We start from the raw sequence: 19168 nt of genomic DNA on the forward strand, positions 1-19168 counted from the left end.
GATGGATTACGCAAGGATGCTGCAGTCAACGTCAACCATAAAGATCATCAAATTTAACCCCTGTTCATTTCCCTCAATTAGTGATACCAATTCTTAATCAAATGGAGAGAAAGAATCGGAGTTACAGCTTAGAGAGAGAAAGAATAGGAGTTACATGGATTTAGAGAGAGAAAGTGTGTTAATTGCTTAATGATCAGCTCTTTTTCTAGAGAGAGAGTCCAGATTATGGCATACATTTCCATTGTATATATTTCCAGCTTTGGTTCTCTGAAAACTGCTACAACTGGAGCCCCAATTCATCACAATGGAGAAGCTCCAATCCCTTCTGCTCTGCGTCTGGTTTTTGCCTCTCTCTCTGGCTTTCAACCCAATTGATAACTTCCTAATCAACTGTGGTTCAACCTCCAACACCACCGTTGACAGGAGAGTGTTCGTCCATGATCAGTACTTCTCTCATTCTGACTCAGTCTCTGCAAATTCACAACCAGGCCTTTACAACTCTGCTAGAGTCTCTACTCTACCCTTCTTTTACACCTTCAAGGTAAGCAGTCATGGCTTTCATATGCTTCGCCTCCATTTTTCGCCATTCAGAGATCGGAAGTACGATCTCGGATTGTCTGTTTTCTCTGTCTCCACTCTTGGGTTTGAGCTCCTCCATGATTTCAGACCTCCCACAAATTCAACGGTTGTGTTCAAGGAGTATATAATCCCTGTGAAATCAGATACTTTGGTCCTGAATTTCCTTCCCTCTGCTGAAAACTCAGATCCCAACTCTGCAAATTATGCATTTGTCAATGCCATTGAGCTTTTTTCACTCCCCAATGACTTTATTCCTGATTCTGTAAGTATGGTTCCATCGCGTCGTAGGCTTTCCAATTTACCAGACCAGGCTTTGGAGACAGTGTATAGGATTAACATGGGTGGCCCCAAAATCACCCCTTGGAATGACACAATGTGGAGGACTTGGATCCCTGATACTGAATACTTGTTCTTGAAGAGCTCTGCAAGTCCTATAGTTTATACAGGGCCAATCCATTATAGTGGTCTGCTTACCAAAGAGATTGCACCCGAAAAAGTTTATTCGACTGCTCAACATATGGTCCAACTGGGAATAGTTTCTCAGAAATTCAATCTGACTTGGGTTTTTACAGTCGATCCAACCTTCCAATACATGGTCAGATTCCATTTTTGTGACATTCTTAGTAGATCACTTAATAACCTCTATTTCAATGTCTATATCAACGATTTCTTAGCGATTCCGGTTTTGGATCTCTCTACTGTTACAGTGCAGACTTTGGCTACCCCTTATTATGCAGATTCTGTGGCTGATGCTGATGAATCAGAGGGTACTCTTCGTGTAAGTGTTGGTCTCTCTGAGGATAACAACCTTCGGAGCAAGGATGCCATACTTAATGGATTGGAGATCATGAAGCTTATTGCAAACCCAATTGGGGTCTCTCATGGTGGTTCTAATACGCGATTGGGTATCATATTGGGCTCTGTTCTTGGTGGGCTTTTCGTTCTCTCTCTTTTTTTGGTGGCAGTTCTCTTGGTTTCCAAGAAAAGGAGGTCTAAAAAGGAGGAATCTGTTAAATGGACTCCATTGGCAATTGATGGGGGGAAGTCATTTAGCATTGGAACCAACACCACATGTCCTGCTCGAAACCTAAATTTCGGCCTTAGCATCTCTTTCTCTGAGATACAATTCGCCACCTGCAACTTTGATGAACAGTTTGTCATCGGTGTGGGTGGCTTTGGTAAAGTATTCAAAGGAGTGCTCAGAGATGGCACCAAAGTGGCTGTTAAAAGGGCAAGCAAAGGATCAAAACAGGGTGTCTCTGAATTTGAAACAGAAGTGAGATTGCTGTCTAGTATAAGACATCGACACCTTGTTTCCCTAATTGGGTATTGTGAAGAGCAAGCTGAGATGATTCTGGTTTATGAATACATGGAGAATGGGTCTCTTAAACATCAACTGTATGGTGATGACCTCCCTGCTTTGTCATGGAAACAAAGGCTCGAGATATGCATTGGAGCAGCAAGGGGACTTCACTATCTCCACACTGGTTCTTCTCAAAAGATCATCCATCGAGATGTTAAGTCAGCCAATATCCTTCTTGACGAGAATTTCACTGCAAAAGTTGCAGATTTTGGGATTTCAAAGCTTGGTCCGGACAATGGTGAGAGTGATCAGACCCATGTGAGTACACTCGTCAAAGGAAGCTTTGGTTACTTCGACCCTGAATATTTCAAAACCCAACAATTAACTGAGAAATCAGATGTTTACTCTTTCGGTGTGGTTCTTCTTGAAGTTCTCTGTGCTAGAGCTGCCATCGATCCCTACCTTCCTACTGAGCAGGCTAACTTGGCTGATTGGGCTATGAAGTGGCAAAAGAAGGGTTTAATTGAGAAAGTTATTGACCCTAGGCTTGTGGGTAAGATCAATCCTTGCTCTCTAAGAAAAGTTGGAGAAACAGCAGAGAAATGTTTAGCTGAATATGGTGTCGATAGACCTTCTATGGCTGATGTTCTTTGGAACTTGGAATATGCTCTCCAGCTTCAACAGACCGCAATAGAGAGAGAACCGTACGAGGATAGCACCAATATGAGCACAGAGTTTCCCTCTGAGGTGGCTCAGCCTAGGCATTTTGACAACCTAAAGGATGGAACCGAGACGAGCGATGAGGGCTCTGATTTAGCAACAAGCCAAGTCTTCTCGCAACTTCTCACTTCTCTAGGAAGATAGAATTGAGCTTAAGCTTGATCAAATATACAATTCAGGGATAGAATAATTCCGTACTCTTATATGACTAGCTTGTCTCAAGTAGAAGAAGTAGTGATAATGGCACAGTATTATAGTATGGTTTGATTTCTTTTGCTTCAATAGCTTTTGTGAACTGTTTCCTTTCAGATGATGTTCGATTTGTTATGCGCTCTTAGAGCATTGGCTGGTGCATTCGGAATATATCTCTCTTGTAGGTCACATAGTTAACATATAGTCTCCACAGACTAAATCCACATTTCTTGGATTAGATTGGAGGACAGATATCATGTATTCCTTTAAAGCAAATGGGATTCTCACTCTTTCTTCCTGGTAAGTTTATTGTAATAATAGTTATGAAGCTTCCCAATGCAGGTCTCAAGTTTTTTGTATTGGGCGTTTAACCCTCGTGTAACTTTCTTGAAGCAATGACTGGATCTTCTGTGATTTGTCTTCCACCTACATTCAGTATAACTAAATGTGAGATAGTTAAATCTGTTTGGAATTGCATTGTGGATGATGTGAAGGCCATGAATACCTCCTCATGCTTTTGATGACTGTTTTTACCAAATCAATAATGTTCAAAAACAAGGCTTGGATCCCGGCTTCGGCCGGGGTCTCTATTCTGAGTTGTCCATATAGGCTCCATCAAATCTGTCAAAGATTCAACAAGTCTGTACAAACTATAATACTTAAGTATAGGAACGGGTCGAGTCTAGCTGGTAACTGTCTTCTTAGACTCGCTCATGTTATAGAACACTGCATGTAAGCATTTATAGCTTATAAGAAAACAGAATTCAGCTTATATGAAAGCAAAACTCCGTTAGAAGTTTGTTTCTCTCAATGTTTCTTGTTGGAGTTAATTGGTGTTTACAATGGAAAATTTTACATTAGTTGGTTCTCCTTCTTCTGCCCCCTCCTCAGTTGTTGCACAGTTGCAGGTTTCAGCTCCCGTCTTACTGAATAAGAAAAACAAAACTAATCAAAACTTTGCCGTAAAATGTCCAACACGTCCTTTTCGCCACTCAGGCTGTATCAGTAGTTGTGTTAGTATCACTTGTATATGATTATGGGAAGGTACTGCTTGTATGTACTTGCATTTCTTATACCTAATTAGGGCTTGCAACGGGTTTGGGCTGCATCAAGCCAGGGTTTGCTTGAGCTTGGCTTGATGGAAGGTCCCTCGCCGAGGCCAAGCTTGAGGGTCATGTAGGTGGTCCAGCCTAGCATTAGCTTGGTTCGAGCCAGGCCTAATGGAAATTAAAAACCAGCATTTGACTACTCGGGCGAGCCAACACAGACTCGCCTGAGTATCCCGAGTTTGGTGATCAAGTCACAAATTGCTTTTTTTGTATTTTTTATTTTTTGAACACTTTTGGGCTGGCCATGACCTGCCCAACTTGGGTAGAGTTACTTAGACTCGGTCAGGCCTAGGGCTGGGTTCTAAGGCCGAGTTATGCTTTCGTCAACTACTAAAAATCAAAGAAAATAAGGAAATAGTAACCCGGGCCAGGCCAGCCATGACCCCTAGGTCAAAACTTTGTGGCTCAAGGCAAGTTTTTCTGGTATGCGCTAGAGTTCGCCTCCCAGCCTTCCATGTATGTGGATACCTGATGCGTGATTTTATGTTGACCAACTCAATCTTCCACCGTCGTTGATATCCAAATTACTTGAAATTTTAAGGGTTCATTCTTCTCATCAAGATGCACCTAATAAAAATATTAAAAAATAATTTACAAAATTTCAATTGAGCAAAATACCCCTGAAAAGTTTTGGAGGTTTTGAGCATAATTCAAAATTTTCACTAGATGAGATTGTTTTGACGCCCAAATATCTTTAAATTGATCATCTCAACATCAAGATGCATAGATATGGGAAAAAAAATGAATTTCAAGTTTTAGAAATAGTGCATCTTGTAATGCGTCTTTTAACTGTCAATTTTCAAGATTTTCATAGATCTGCTCGATCTACACTATTTTTGAAGCTTTAATTTTATAGTTAGAGCTGAAAATATATTTGAAGGCTATCACAAATATTTCAAGTATTGACACCACATTTCTCAACGCTATTTAAGGGTGGGCTTTACTTTGATTGTTTAGAGCCTCGGCTCTATACGAACCGCACCTCAAATCCTTTGCCAGAAAGCACTTTTGGCCATGATAGCTCTAAAATCAATTTTCTACACCAAAAATGAAATGTAAAGCTAAAAAATGGTACAAATCTTGCATATTCGTGAAAAGTTATTTTTAGGGAGAAATGGATAGTCTACATAATTGGTTATAATAGACTATTTTTAGGACTTGATATCCTAATGTTTTTCACAGCCATAATGGTCAAGGCCGAGATAATCGATTTGAAGGTTTTCCAATGCCAAAATTACAATTTTTTAGTGAGTTTTGTGGTGAAGCTTTACTTATTTTGATAGGGTTGTAGCCCTATCAAAATATTTTCCTTCCTTAAACTCTAGTTCTTGAATGTCAAGAAACCAAGAGTGCAATGATCAACAATGTTTTAGCGCTCAAAAAATGCTCTAAGTCATTTCTCCAAAGATTGGACTTTCTATTTGATGGATGATCATACCGAGGTTCCTAAGAACTAAAAATAATTCTTTATTTTTTTGAAATTGATCACAAGTTGAAGTCATGCATGTTTTAAAATGTTCAAAAACTCCTTTGTATTTTCCTTAGGGGGCAAATGTACAGATTGATGCCATATGGACACCTTAGCCAATAGAATTTCTAGTACTCATGGACAAACTTATATAGAAATTTGCTCCAATTTTGAATCTAATTTTTCAAAGAGTCAATAGTAGTTTGTTCATAGGGGTTATGCTGATGATCTCAGACTTTATTTTAGTAGTAAGAATGTATAGACAAAATGTTGTCTACCTTATTTGCTGAGTCTCCAACCTAAATTACATAATTATTACACACTAGCAAAACGCACCTGAACGTTTATCGTTTGGGTCCCTGGATACACAAATCCTGGATATGCTTGGCTAGCTGCCACTAAGTTGAAAACTAGGTTTTGGTTATTTACTGTTAAATCAGTTTTGCCACTTATTTCATAGGGTGACATGGTAGAAGGGTGCAATCAATGGTTGACATGGGGAACAAAAGGGGGATAAGGAAGGAGTAGATATCAATGGGCGGCATGATATTCGAGGCCAGTGCTAGGTTTTCCCAATACTCGAATATGCTAATTCGAGTGCGGGTTAGCCAAAACTAGGTTTTGATTGGTAAAAGTAGATCCAAACATCCCAACTTGTGTCAAAACCTAGGTGTGCAAAATCAGGTTTTCCATATGATAGGTCCTAGACAACCCATTATGTTATTTTTATTAAAAAAATAGAAAATATTTTTTTATATTTAAAAAAAAATGGTAATTTGGATTAGAATTGGTCAATCTAGATCGAAAATTGTTCACACCAAATGGATTTCAGTAAAATATCGAGAACCTGCCACTTGTCCCATTTCCCTTATTTTTATATTTTTAATTTGCTTATTTTTATATTTTGTACTCTTAAAGTTTGTATTCATATGTTTATACAAGAAGAGGAGCACCCCACCCCTATCCTTATGGGACTAATGTGGTATTACCCTATTTGTGGTCCCACCAAAACCCAACCTCACGAGCCGGAAGGCACTTACATACCCTTACAGAGGATTTTATAGCCCACCACACTCGAAACTCTATTGGACTCCCCAAATGTGAGAGCTTTCATCAACCATGTCTTTTGTTCCTCACATTCAATTTTTTCAAAATTGTTAGATAAGTTTAAATATAGGGGTTTATAGCTTCACTTAAGTTATAGCCCTTGATAAAACAAAATGATAGAACATGATTCATGTAGTCAATCCCAAATAATTGAATAAAACGCTATAATGATTATGTTACATAAAAAAGTTTAGCTATTTAACAAAGATAGATTTCCATATATATTTACATAGTAATGAAATATGACACCATTCTCTTGAAAATTATTTTCATGGGGGCTCAAGTTTTTCTTATTTGTAATGGCAATCTGAAAAAGTTTTGGAAATGGCGTTGAGATTTCAAAACCAAATTTATTTAAGAAACTATGCTTATTAAACTTAAAAATGCATTTTACTTTGAATATTCCAACCTTAAAATATAAAGTGTAAACAGTGCAACTCGTGTACATAATATAAGAGCCACCATATTCCTTATTATTTGCGACGCGTGTACGTAATATCAAGAACCATATTGTGCATAGACTTTACATACAATATGGTCCCTCATGATTTGCATCGTGTATTTCAAGAGCCACCATGTTCTAAGCAATTCAAATCAAAGCATGGCGAAATAAAATTGAGGCCAACAAGCAGCTTAGAGTGGTGATAGGAAAGAATTTGTTTTAGAAAAATTGAGTAAAAAGAAATTTTAACTAGCTATTCTAGGACAAGAAAGATAAGCAAAAAAAATTTAGAAAAAAAAAACATTGTGATGTAGCGAATGAGGGATTTCCACAAAAAAAAAGATAGGAAATTATGAGAAAAAATCACCTCAATAAAATAAAAATATGAGTATAAATTAATTAATTAATTAGTTTTCATAAAAAATGAAAAATAAGAAATGAGTAGACATGATCTCCTATATTTAACAAGTGATAATGGAGATTATTAAATTATAAAGATAAAAAATTGAGTTAGAGAGATCCATTTTATTGTAATGGATTGTATTTTAAACTTTATTTTTCACTAGAGAGATCCATTTTATTGTAATGGATTGGTCAACAAACACTCGAGCATGAAACAAATTCTTAGTATTTACATATTTTTTTATAAAATAATAAAAATTTGCAGTGCAATACCCCCAAATTTTTTGGAAACATAAGAAACTTGATTTTTTTATAGATTTTTAGTTATTTTTTGAAATGTTTTTTAAGCTAAAACCTTATCGAATGTCTGATCCGAATTGCTGATTCGCCGATTTTGCCTAGTTTTTCGGATTGGTGATCCTGTTCACTGAGCCGCTTTTTAAAACATTGCATAATACTCGTAGGTTTGGATTAGATGAAGTATTTAGTAATGAGAGAGGTTATTTTCTCAATCATAATTCTTGTTATATGTTCCAAGTTAAGTTTTAATAAAGTATTTAATAGGAAAATTAATGTAAATATCCATTTTTTAGGGACTTTGAAAAAAGGAAAAAGTTTATATAAGATTGCAACCTTAAAATGTAGAATTAAAGATGCACCTCAAAAATCCATCGGAAAAAGTTATTTTAATGTTAAAAAAACCCCTTAATAGATCATCTCGACATAAAGTTATATAAATATGAACAAAAAAAAAAAGAGAAAAGATTTTGAGTCCCAGAAATAGTACATCTTGAAACACATTATCTAAACCATCCATTTTCAAGATTTTCATGTGTTTATAGATCTAATTGATTTTAATCATTTTTGGAGTTTAAAATTTTATAATTAGATATGAAAAATAGATTGTCAAATAATCTTAAGAATTTTTTGCACTAAAATTACATGTTATGATAAAATTTGGAGGCGTACTTTAATTAGATTGTTTAAGGTTGCAGCCTTATAGAAACTTATAGAAAATTTGGGGGTGCGCTCTAATTTGGGGGGCCACATGTGTACATATGAGCCAGCCAACTTATAGAAACCATATCTTTTTTACAAAAGTGCAGTTTGTATAGGGCTGAGGTTCTAAACAATTAAAGTAAAGTGCACCTTCAAATAGTGCTGAGAAATATAGTTTTAATATTAAAAATCTTCGTGATAGCTTTAAAATATATTTTCATCTTTAATTATAAAATTTAAAACTACGTAAATAATGTAGATCGAGCATAGCCACACGATCTTATAGCTAGAAAAAGTGATTTTCACATTACGTTTCACATTTCTTATAAAAAATAAAAGTTTAATTGAATCACGTTGAAAGCCATCCAAACACGTAGAATTCCTTTACCCAACCCTAAAACCACCATCTTCATCGCCACAGCCACACCGTCTTAATCTAGTTTCGCAATTTCTAGGTCTCCTCCCCACCCTACCCTAAAGTCTCCATCTTAGGAAAAGAGCCCGGGCTTAATTGGTTTCCGCTTGACGATTTACGACGATATATCTTAAGCTCAATTCCCACCAAAGGCAAAGGCCCTCTCCCCACTTAAAAAAAAAAATCTCCATCTTCTTCTCCATCTCCATACAGTCCTCCTACGCGAGTTGAATCCCACTTATTCTCACCATCAACTATAATTTTGAATCCCGCTTATTCTCACCATCAACTATAATTTCATGGGGGAAAGCTTTTTGTATGACCTCAAGCACACGTACATTATAAGTGAACCCACTTCTCAGCCGTTTGATTAAGATGGCTCATGTTATAGTATCATGCCAAATTATAATTTAATTTTTAATTTTCTTATAATACCTTTTTTGGCTGAAATTAACGTCCCATCTCCTTCTTGAGGAGCACCCAATAAAAATATGAAAAAATAATTCTAATAAAATATATAATCAAAACGTCCCTTAATGTTTTAGGAGTATTTTGGTAATTTTTCATCACATAAAATCTTCTTTATTATTTTTATCATGTGTACCTCTATCAGATGTATGTATACCCCAAATTTTGCTGCAAAATGGTTTATAAAATAAAAATTAGAAATAAAACACTCTAAACCATTGGATCAAGATCCGAAGCTATAGAGCCACCTTTTGAAATTGTGACTTAAATAAACTCAAGTCATCTACTCCACAGCTGAGATTATGGGTATTTGTCACTGGGCCCCATGAAAAGCTTTCCCTAATGTGGAAAGTGAATATATTTAAACAAAAGAAGTAGAAAAATAGGCCTTATCCTTCTACATGGTGGCTTTTAGGAGCCCTTTAGAAGATGGGGATGGTTAGGTCGTTCCACAGCACAGGAGAAGAATAATTATTTTTCCCTTTGACTCATTTCTTTCACAAACTACAAAATTAAATAGAAAAAACAACAAAGAAAAAGAAAAATAAAAAGGAAAGACTTTGAGTCGTTGATGCTGGACAGCTGTTTCCTATTTTGATTTGAGAAGAAAACTTTCAGTACGTCGTTGAGAACATTAAAGTACTATGCTCCCCTCTTCAAAAACTACTTTTGAAGGTGAGGAACTAAGGAAAGTTCCACCATTTTATTTATTTTTGGGTAATTAAGTGAGAATGACCGGATTTATTTATTTATTTTATTTTTATTTTGTTTTTTTTTTTTTATAAGTAGATTAAAAGTTAGCTTTTAAAAAATATTAATGCGTTGGTGGGAATAAAAATCACTAAGTGTAGAGCAGAGTGTGTCACTACTGCACCCTAGCCCCTTTTCCAAAACAACTTTGACTTGATGAAAAATTTAAACAGAACAAAAAAAAGTTGATTTTGAGTTTTTGCAAACCTACATTCGACCTTCTATATAGCTCTGGTTGGAGCATATTTCTTTTGGACTACTTTTGGGGTGCAAATCTTTTCTTTCTTTATAACAAAAAATACCAATAAAATGATCAAATAATCTAAAAAATAATCAATGGGGTGGGTATACAACTTAAAAGGCGGTTAGTTTTTAAAATTACTTTCACTTAGTAACTTCCTTGAGAATTTTGTCGAAAAATATATAAAAAATGCTCTGATTCCAAGGTCATAGCCTGTAAAAAAATGAGTGCATTTTGATAATTTGGTCACCTAAATTACTTGAGTGAAATGACCTAAATTCCTTTGTTTCATGTTCCAAAATCAAAACATATTTTTCATTAAAAATATTAGTTTGGGTTTGGAACCCAGAACACTCAAGGATACTTACATGTTTTAGCTTGAGTGACATAATTTGGGCTAAATTACCAAAACACTACTTGCTCTAGGTTTCAAACTCAGATCAAGTTTTTTTTTAAAAAAATATACTTGGGATTTTGCACCAAGATCAGTACATGTATTCATGTCATTTGATTTAAGTGACTTAAATAGGTCAAATTACCAAAATATCCTATGGAATTTGTTTTACAAAATTCTTGAGGAGGTATCTACATGAAAAGATTTGCAAAAGTAAGAAAATTGTCCAAAGTATTGTCAATTTAACTACTTCATTGATTTTTTAGCGTACTTCTGACCATTTTAATGGTCTTGCTCTTTTTGTATAAATTGATAGCTGCAATGAATAAAAAATAATATGAAATTTTAGGATCCAACAAATCCCTCTAAGTACGTTCTTGCACGCAGGGGATCATACAATTGCTCTGGTCGGTTCTTGCACGTAGGGGATCAACCATAACCATATGGTGGGGCGCAGTGTACCGGATTGCATCATCTGTCATAACCATGCACACGTTGGTAGAGGCTAAGCATTCATCGGATGACTCTAAGAGCTTGAAGTTCAATATCCTTTTTTGATAACAAGAAGTTCCATAGGAATCTGGCTCTTAAAAATGAGTAGTTGTAGTTTCCATTCCCACATGGAAGTTCACTTAACCTGTTTTTTTAGGAAGTTCACCTCTCACATTGTTTTTTGCTTCCGTGTCCTCTCTCTCTTACTCCTTTCTTCTCTAAATCATCTCTCTCCAACTATACTTTTTCCAATAAATAAAAATACGACACCCAATATAGATTCTAGATTTTCCCATCCGACATCGTCATATATTATATCGGGCATTTCCCTGACATGGCTATATTCCTTTATTTTTTAAAGAAAAAATCTATTCTCTTATCCTCTAAAATCAATTTTATGAATACAATGAATTCGAAAACCTAGAAGGCTCCATTAATTGGCCTTTCAAATTCTGATTTGAACCATCCATATTTATTAGAATTATACTTTTTACGTGAGGTTGGTGTTAGACCTTAAATAATCAAAGTAAAGCGTACTTTTAAACTTTGTAAAAAGATACAGTTTTGGTATCAGAAATATTTATGATAGCCAAATTATCTATTTTGACTTTAATTATGAATTTTTAAGCATTAATGATGGTGAAAATCGATCAAATCTACAAATATTTAAAAATTTTAAAAATAGGCAGACCAAATAATATAGGGTGTGGTTTGTATAGAGCCTAGGCTCTAAACAATCAAATTAGAGCCTACCTTCAAATAGTATCAGGAAATGTGGTTTCAATACTAAAAATATTTGTGATAGCCTTAAAATATATTTTCATCTTTATTTATAAAGTTTAAAGCTTCAAAAAATAGTGTAGATAAACAGATCTATAAAAAATTGAAAATATTAAAAATTAACTGTCCAAAAAGGCATTAAAAAATACACTATTTCCAAAACTTGAAATCCATTTTTTTCTCATGTCTGTGCATCTTGATGTTTGAGATTATCAATTTGAGGATGCTTGAGCATCAAAACAACATCTTCTGGTGAAATTTTTGAGGTAGGCTCTTATTTGATTGTTTAGAGCCTCGGCTCTATATAAACCTTTTCCTATAATATATTATAAGATGCATTATTTTTAAACTTAAATTTATTATTTTATTAGAAGCATAGAAGATTGAGTGGAAATTTCGGAATAATAAATTCATCATTTTTCACGTAAGGGACCCGGCTCTTCGAACACGCATAACCGCTGCATCGGCATTAATCAACAAAATTGCGGAACTAACCCTATTAAAATTATCCTTAAAAATATGATATAAGGTGTTAACCTTATACTATAGAAGTAAGGTGCACCTAAAAAACTCATTGAAAAAGGTTGTTTCATCATTTAAAAACAATTGATCATCTTGACCTCAATATATATGGATATGAAAGAAAAAATGAATTTCAAGTCCTAAAAATAGTGTATCTTGTAACACATTATCTAACCGTTCATTTTCAAAAAATTTCAAATGCTTATAGATCTGCTAAATGTACCACTTTCAGAGCATTCAATTTCAATATAAGATGAAAAATAGAATTTTAGGCCATGATAAAAGTTTTGGCACCAAAAATATATCTTTTAATAAGATTTTGAGGTTTACCTTACCGTGATTGTTGAAGGTTGAAACCTTAAACAAACCTCACCCAACCAATAATGATATTTTTTTCGAGAATCTCTGTAAAACTAAGTCTGAGGAAAAAGATAGAAAATAGAAAACTGTCGATAGAAATTGAGAACCCTAGTCTGATAACTTGTCTGTAAAAATCAAATAAAAGGGCAAAGACAAATTGAGAGGGGCGAAAGATGATGATGTTAGAAAATTGAAGATGATTCATGTACGGACTTTAAAATTTTACGTAAAATACAAAATGATCCACTTATATATGAAAATTACAAAGAAGGTCGGTCACCCCCTCTCGTTTTTTATTTCTTTCAAAATTGTCTCTCGATCAATCTACTTTTTTACTTTTTTGTTCAGTTTTTTTTAGTTTTTTTGTTAGTATGGAAGTGCCTTCAAGTTTGGGGCACTGCCCTAATAATGGAAAAACTAAAAAGAAAACCTAAAATAAAAACTAAAATTCAGGTTGAGCAAGGGACAATTAAAAATAAAAAAAAAATTAGAAAGGTTAAACGACTTTCTTTATAATTTTCGTATTATACATAGACTTTTAAGGTCTGTACGTCAATCGCTCAAAAATAAAAACAGGACAGGTGCCATTAGTTTCCAAAGTAAACGTTACTGTATTGGTCGAACAGATGTTCGCCTTTGGAGCTCAAGTAGCCCGTTGATCACTCTTTAAATAGTATAGTGTTGCCTTGTAACCGGTTAATTAAATACCACACTAACTATTTGTTTTCTTATAAGAAATTCTTAGTAGTAAATAGTCCTTTTTGCTGCTGCCTACTAGATGTGCGGCCGCGTAGAGAAATTTGAGTTAATCAACGCAATCGCCCCGCTGCTAGGAAAACCTTCAAACTTTCACAAGACTTGGCTACCATTGGTAAAGCAAGAGCAAAAAGCCCTCTCAAACTTTTTGATGCTGCATCAAAGCACTCACGACTGTGACAAAGGTTTCTCATTGGTTCCCCATACTAAGAAACAAAAAATGGGGAGAGAACATAAAAATATAGAAAAATATTGGGAGGAAAGATTAAAGGAAAAAGTTTATGCAGACCCTAATCTCTAAACGATCAAATTAGAGCCTACCTCAAAAATTTTACTAAAAGAGGTTGTTTTGATGCCCAAATATTCTCAAATTGATCATCTCGACATCAGCATACATGGACTTGAGAAAAAAATGAATTTCAAGTTTCGAAAATAGTGCATCTTGTAACGCAGTTTTAGACCGTCAATTTTTAAGTTATTCAAGTTTTTGTAGATCTGCTCGATCTATACTATTTTTTAAGCTCTAAATTTTATAATTAAAAATAAAAATATATTTTAAGGCTAGTAAAAATTTTCCAGTATTGAAACCATCTTTTTCGACACTATTTGAAGGTGGACTCTAATTTGATTGTTGAGAGCCTCTCATATGTTTATAGATCTACTCGATTGTAACTTTTTTTAAAATTTATAATGTTATAATTAAATATAATAATAGATTTTAATATAATCCTAACAACATTTTACATCAAAATTATATACCATGATAAAATTTGAAGGTGCACCTTACCTCTACACCGTATGTGCCAAGCGCACCCCTTATTTCCCGCAACGGACAAGGCTATTTACTTTGGTCACCAGTAAACCCATAGACCGCAAGAACAGGGGCCCCAATTGCTTAATGACGTGCTCTTTTTCTAGGGAGAGTGTCCAAACTATGGCATACATTTCCATTGTATAAATTTCAAGGTTTGGTTCTCTGAAAACTGCTACAACCCCAATTCATTACAATGGAGAAGCTCCAACCCCTTCTGCTCTGCTTCTGGTTATTGCCTCTCTCTCTGGCTTTCGACCCAATTGATAACTTCCTAATCAACTGTGGTTCGACCTCCAAGACCACCGTCGACAGCAGAGTATTCGTCCATGATCAGTACTTCTCTCCTTCTCAATCAGTCTCTGCAAATTCACAACCAGGACTTTACAACTCAGCTAGAGTCTTTACTCGACCCTTCTTTTACACCTTCAGGGTAAGCAAGCATGGCCTTCATATGCTTCGCCTCCATTTTTCGCCATTCAGAAATCGGAACTACGATCTCGGATTGTCTGTTTTCTCTGTTTCCACTCTTGGGATTGAGCTCCTCCATGATTTCAAATCCCCCACAAATTCAATAGTTGTGTTCAAGGAGTATATAATCCCTGTGAAATCAGATACTTTGGTCCTGAATTTCGTTCCCTCTGCTGAAAACTCAGATCCCAACTCTGCAAATTATGCATTTGTCAATGCCATTGAGCTTTTTTCACTCCCCAATGACTTTATTCCTGATTCTGTAAGTATGGTTCCATCGGGTCGTAGGCTTTCCAATTTACCAGACCAGGCTTTGGAGACAGTGTATAGGATTAACATGGGTGGCCCCAAAATCACCCCTTGGAATGACACAATGTGGAGGACTTGGATCCCTGATACTGAATACTTGTTCTTGAAGAGCTCTGCAACTCCTATATTTTATACAGAGCCAATCCATTATAGTGCTCAGCTTACCAAAGAGATTGCACCCGAAAAAGTTTTTTCGACTGCTCAACATATGGTCCATCTGGGAATAATTTCTCAGAAATTCAATCTGACTTGGGTTTTTACAGTCGATCCAACCTTCCAATACATGGTCAGATTCCATTTTTGTGACATTCTTAATGGATCACCTAATAACCTCTATTTCAATGTCTATATCAACGATTTCTTAGCGATTCAGGATTTGGATCTCTCTACTGTTACAGTGCAGACTTTGGCTGCCCCTTATTATGCAGATTTTGTGGCTGATGCTATTAAATCAGAGGCTACTCTTCGTGTAAGTGTTGGTCTCTCTGTGTCTAACAACCTTTGGAGCAATGATGCCATGCTTAATGGATTGGAGATCATGAAGCTTAGTGCAAACCCAATTGGGGTCTCTCATGGTGGTTCTAATAACCGATTGGGTATCATATTGGGTTCTGTTCTTGGTGGTCTTTTCGTTCTCTCTCTTCTTTTGGTGGCAGTTCTCTTGGGTTCCAAGAAAAGGAGGCCTAAAAAGGAGGAATCTGTTAAATGGACTCCATTGGCAATTGATGGGGGGAAGTCATTTAGCATTGGAACCAACACCACATGTCCTGCTCGAAACCTAAATTTCGACCTTAGCATCTCTTTCTCTGAGATACAATTCGCCACCTGCAACTTTGATGAACAGTTTGTCATCGGTGTGGGTGGCTTTGGTAAAGTATTCAAAGGAGTGCTAAGAGATGGCACAAAAGTGGCTGTTAAAAGGGCAAGCACAGGATCAAAACAGGGTGTCTCTGAATTTCAAACAGAAGTGAAATTGCTATCGAGTATAAGACATCGACACCTTGTTTCCCTAATTGGGTATTGTGAAGAGCAAGCTGAGATGATTCTGGTTTATGAATACATGGAGAATGGGTCTCTTAATAATCACCTGTATGGTGATGACCTCCCTGCTTTATCATGGAAACATAGGCTCGAGATATGTATCGGAGCAGCAAGGGCACTTCACTATCTCCACACTGGTTCTTCACAAAAAATCATCCATCGAGATGTTAAGTCAGCCAATATCCTTCTTGATGAGAATTTCACTGCAAAAGTTGCAGATTTTGGGATTTCAAAGCTCGGTCCGGACCATGGTGAGAGTGATCTGACCCATGTGAGCACACTCATCAAAGGCAGCTTTGGTTACTTCGACCCTGAATATTTCAAAACCCGACAATTAACCGTGAAATCAGATGTTTACTCTTTCGGTGTGGTTCTTCTTGAAGTTCTCTGTGCTAGAGCAGCACTGGATCCCTGCCTTCCAACTGAGCAGGCAAACTTGGCTGATTGGGCCATGAAGTCGCAAAAAGGGGATTCAATTGAGAAAATTATTGACCCTAGGCTGGTGGGTAAGATCAATCCGCGATCTCTGAGAAAATTTGTAGAAACAGCTGAGAAATGTTTAGCTGAACGGGGCGTCAATAGACCTTGTATGGCTGATGCTATTTGGAATTTGGAGTATGCTCTCCAGCTTCAACAGACCTCGATAGAAAGAGAACCGTACGAAGATAGCACCAATATGACCACGCAGTTTCCTTCTCAGGTGCCTCAGCCTAGGCGTTTTGACAGCTTAAAGGATGGAATCGATACCAGCGATGAGGGCTCCGATTTAGCAACAAGCCAAGTCTTCTCGCAAATTCTCACTTCTATAGGAAGATAGCATTGAGCTTAAGCTTGATCAAATCAACCATTCAGGTATAAGATAATTATGACCAGCTTGTCTCATAACCATAAGAGCTTGTGACGAACTTTGGCAGAATACTGTAGTATGGTTTGATTTCTATTGCTTCAATAGCTTTTGTGAACTGTTTCCTCTCTGACGGTGTTCGTTTTGTTGTGCATTCTTAGAGCATTGGCGGGAGTATTCAGTGTTAGGAATTCATAACCTTCTTAGATGCGGAAATGATCCTAATTTTTTTAAAACTTAATAATAATAATGATAATAAATATAATAAAAGTAATAATAATAATATAAAAATCAAAATAAAATATTTATATAAAGAAATGATTTTGAGCGATAGTTCATTGTGTTGTTAATGCACCATGGGATCAATCTTTTACAACACCTTTCATTTATACTTTCTAGAGTAATATTTAATTAAAATATTATGGTATAATGTGACATTATGAGAAAAAAAAATGATAAGAAGTGATGTGATATTAAAAGATAATAATAGAAAGTGATGTGGCATTATAAAATAATTAACAAAAAAATAAAAAGATAAACAACATACCTTGATATGTGTAAGTTGTGAAGTGTCCTCTCTCACTTTCAAAATATTCCCTCCCCCTCATAAGCTAATCATGAAGCTCATCAAAGCTTCCATCTGTCTATACCTAAATCTCTTTTTCTCTCTTATTACAATTATTTTTTTTATTCATTTTTTTCATTACTTCCTCATAATAATATTATTACTTTAATAATATTCTTATGAAGTATTCTCTCATAATGATATTATGATTTTAATAATATTCTCATCATTCTCATAATAATGATGTTCTTATAAAAATAGTATTTTTTTGCACTCATAATATCCTCATTATTTTCTTGTAATCATAATATTATTTTAATGATTTATTCAGTTATATATGATACACTTAATTTTGTATTATGGAGTTCAATTAGCTAATTTGTTAATTTTATAATGTTATGAATAGTTTTTACCTACATATTACTATATATGTCACCATTGCACGATTATATTATTTAATTTATTATCAGTTTTCATTTATATATTGTTTGTATGCATATTATTTTCACTATTTTATATTATTATAATATTCATTATAATTTTTATTTAATTTTATATTATATGTTATAGTATGTTCTCATCATGATAATGTTCTCAAAATATTGTCATGAAAAATAATTAAAAAGCTTATAATAGTTCTTCTCTCTCACATCATATTCTCATAAAAATAATTCTATAATATTTTTTCTCTCTTATATGAATATATTTTTATGCTCCTTTTCCCATATTTTATAATTCTATAATATTTTTATGCTCTTTCTTCTCATACCTTTAGTATAACACCATTGATTCCAGTTCTACTCCGGTAATGATAGCAACATATCCACCTCAGAGTGACATATAGGTAAGTGACTTCATTTTTCTTGTAAAATCATTATTGGGAAAAACCTATATCTTTGTAATATTCTTATAGATATTTCTGTATTTAATTGTAATATTTCCAACATAAAGTTTAGATACTTTGAGTGTTATGTGCAAGTGGCCTTGCTTTTCCTAAAAAACAATTTTTCTGTGCTATAAGTTTTACGTGTATCTGTAACATGATTATTTGAAAATACTGGAAGTGTTATATGTAAGTGTTATGTGCGAGTGTTATGTTCAAATGATTGCTATAAATTGTTTCATGTGGATTCATGTTAATGATTTCAATGATATTTTGAAAATACGATATTATTGTTTCCTGATATCTACTACGTTGATATATGGAATGCAATTGACATAATAATGCCTTTTGAATTTATATGCATGATAATATGACATAGTGATGCCCCTTGTGACTATATGTATAGCATAGACATGTTGATGTTTCTTGTGATTACATATGAGATATGCTTCTGATAAGATATGTGTGCATGGTAATATGCTTTTGATACGATATATGTACATGATAACATGCTTCTAATAAGATATGTATGCATGGTAACATATTTTTGATGAGATATGGGCGTATGGAGACATGCCCCTGTTATGATCTAATGAGATATTTGTGTCGACAGTTGTGATTTTTCTCTACTCTCTATGATAAGATGAGAGTTAGGAGTGTGTATATTTGGGTAGTCGCTCTCCCAAAACTTATGTGAGGCACTACTCATTGGGACCCTTTTAGTAATGTAGCGTTCTCTCGCCAG

The 19168-nt window shown here is 34.9% G+C and overlaps 1 protein-coding gene across 1 annotated transcript; it reads left to right on the forward strand.

The window, feature by feature from the left end:
- Positions 1-278: 278 nt before the first annotated feature.
- On the forward strand, positions 279-17105 carry LOC18424391 (uncharacterized). Its single transcript, XM_088845992.1, has 5 exons — positions 279-2743; positions 2912-2951; positions 3034-3094; positions 3231-3282; positions 14480-17105. The coding sequence occupies exons 1-5, from the start codon at positions 305-307 to the stop codon at positions 16946-16948; spliced, it is 5061 nt and encodes a 1686-aa protein (XP_088702118.1). The 5' UTR covers positions 279-304; the 3' UTR covers positions 16949-17105.
- The last annotated feature ends 2063 nt before the right edge of the window (positions 17106-19168 follow it).

The sequence above is a fragment of the Amborella trichopoda genome, chromosome 9 (assembly GCF_054954075.1).
Source record: "Amborella trichopoda isolate Santa Cruz 75 chromosome 9, AtrichopodaSantaCruz75HAP2 v2.0, whole genome shotgun sequence".
Taxonomy (NCBI): Eukaryota; Viridiplantae; Streptophyta; class Magnoliopsida; order Amborellales; family Amborellaceae; genus Amborella; species Amborella trichopoda.

Coding starts and splice junctions, on each gene's coding strand:
- LOC18424391 (XM_088845992.1), top strand. CDS start 305: ATGGAGAAGCTCCAATCCCTTCTGCTCTGCGTCTGGTTTTTGCCTCTC. Junction 3,095..3,230: donor ATTCTCACTCTTTCTTCCTG/GTAAGTTTATTG, acceptor ACCTACATTCAG/TATAACTAAATGTGAGATAG. Junction 3,283..14,479: donor GGAATTGCATTGTGGATGAT/GTGAAGGCCATG, acceptor TTGGTTCTCTGA/AAACTGCTACAACCCCAATT.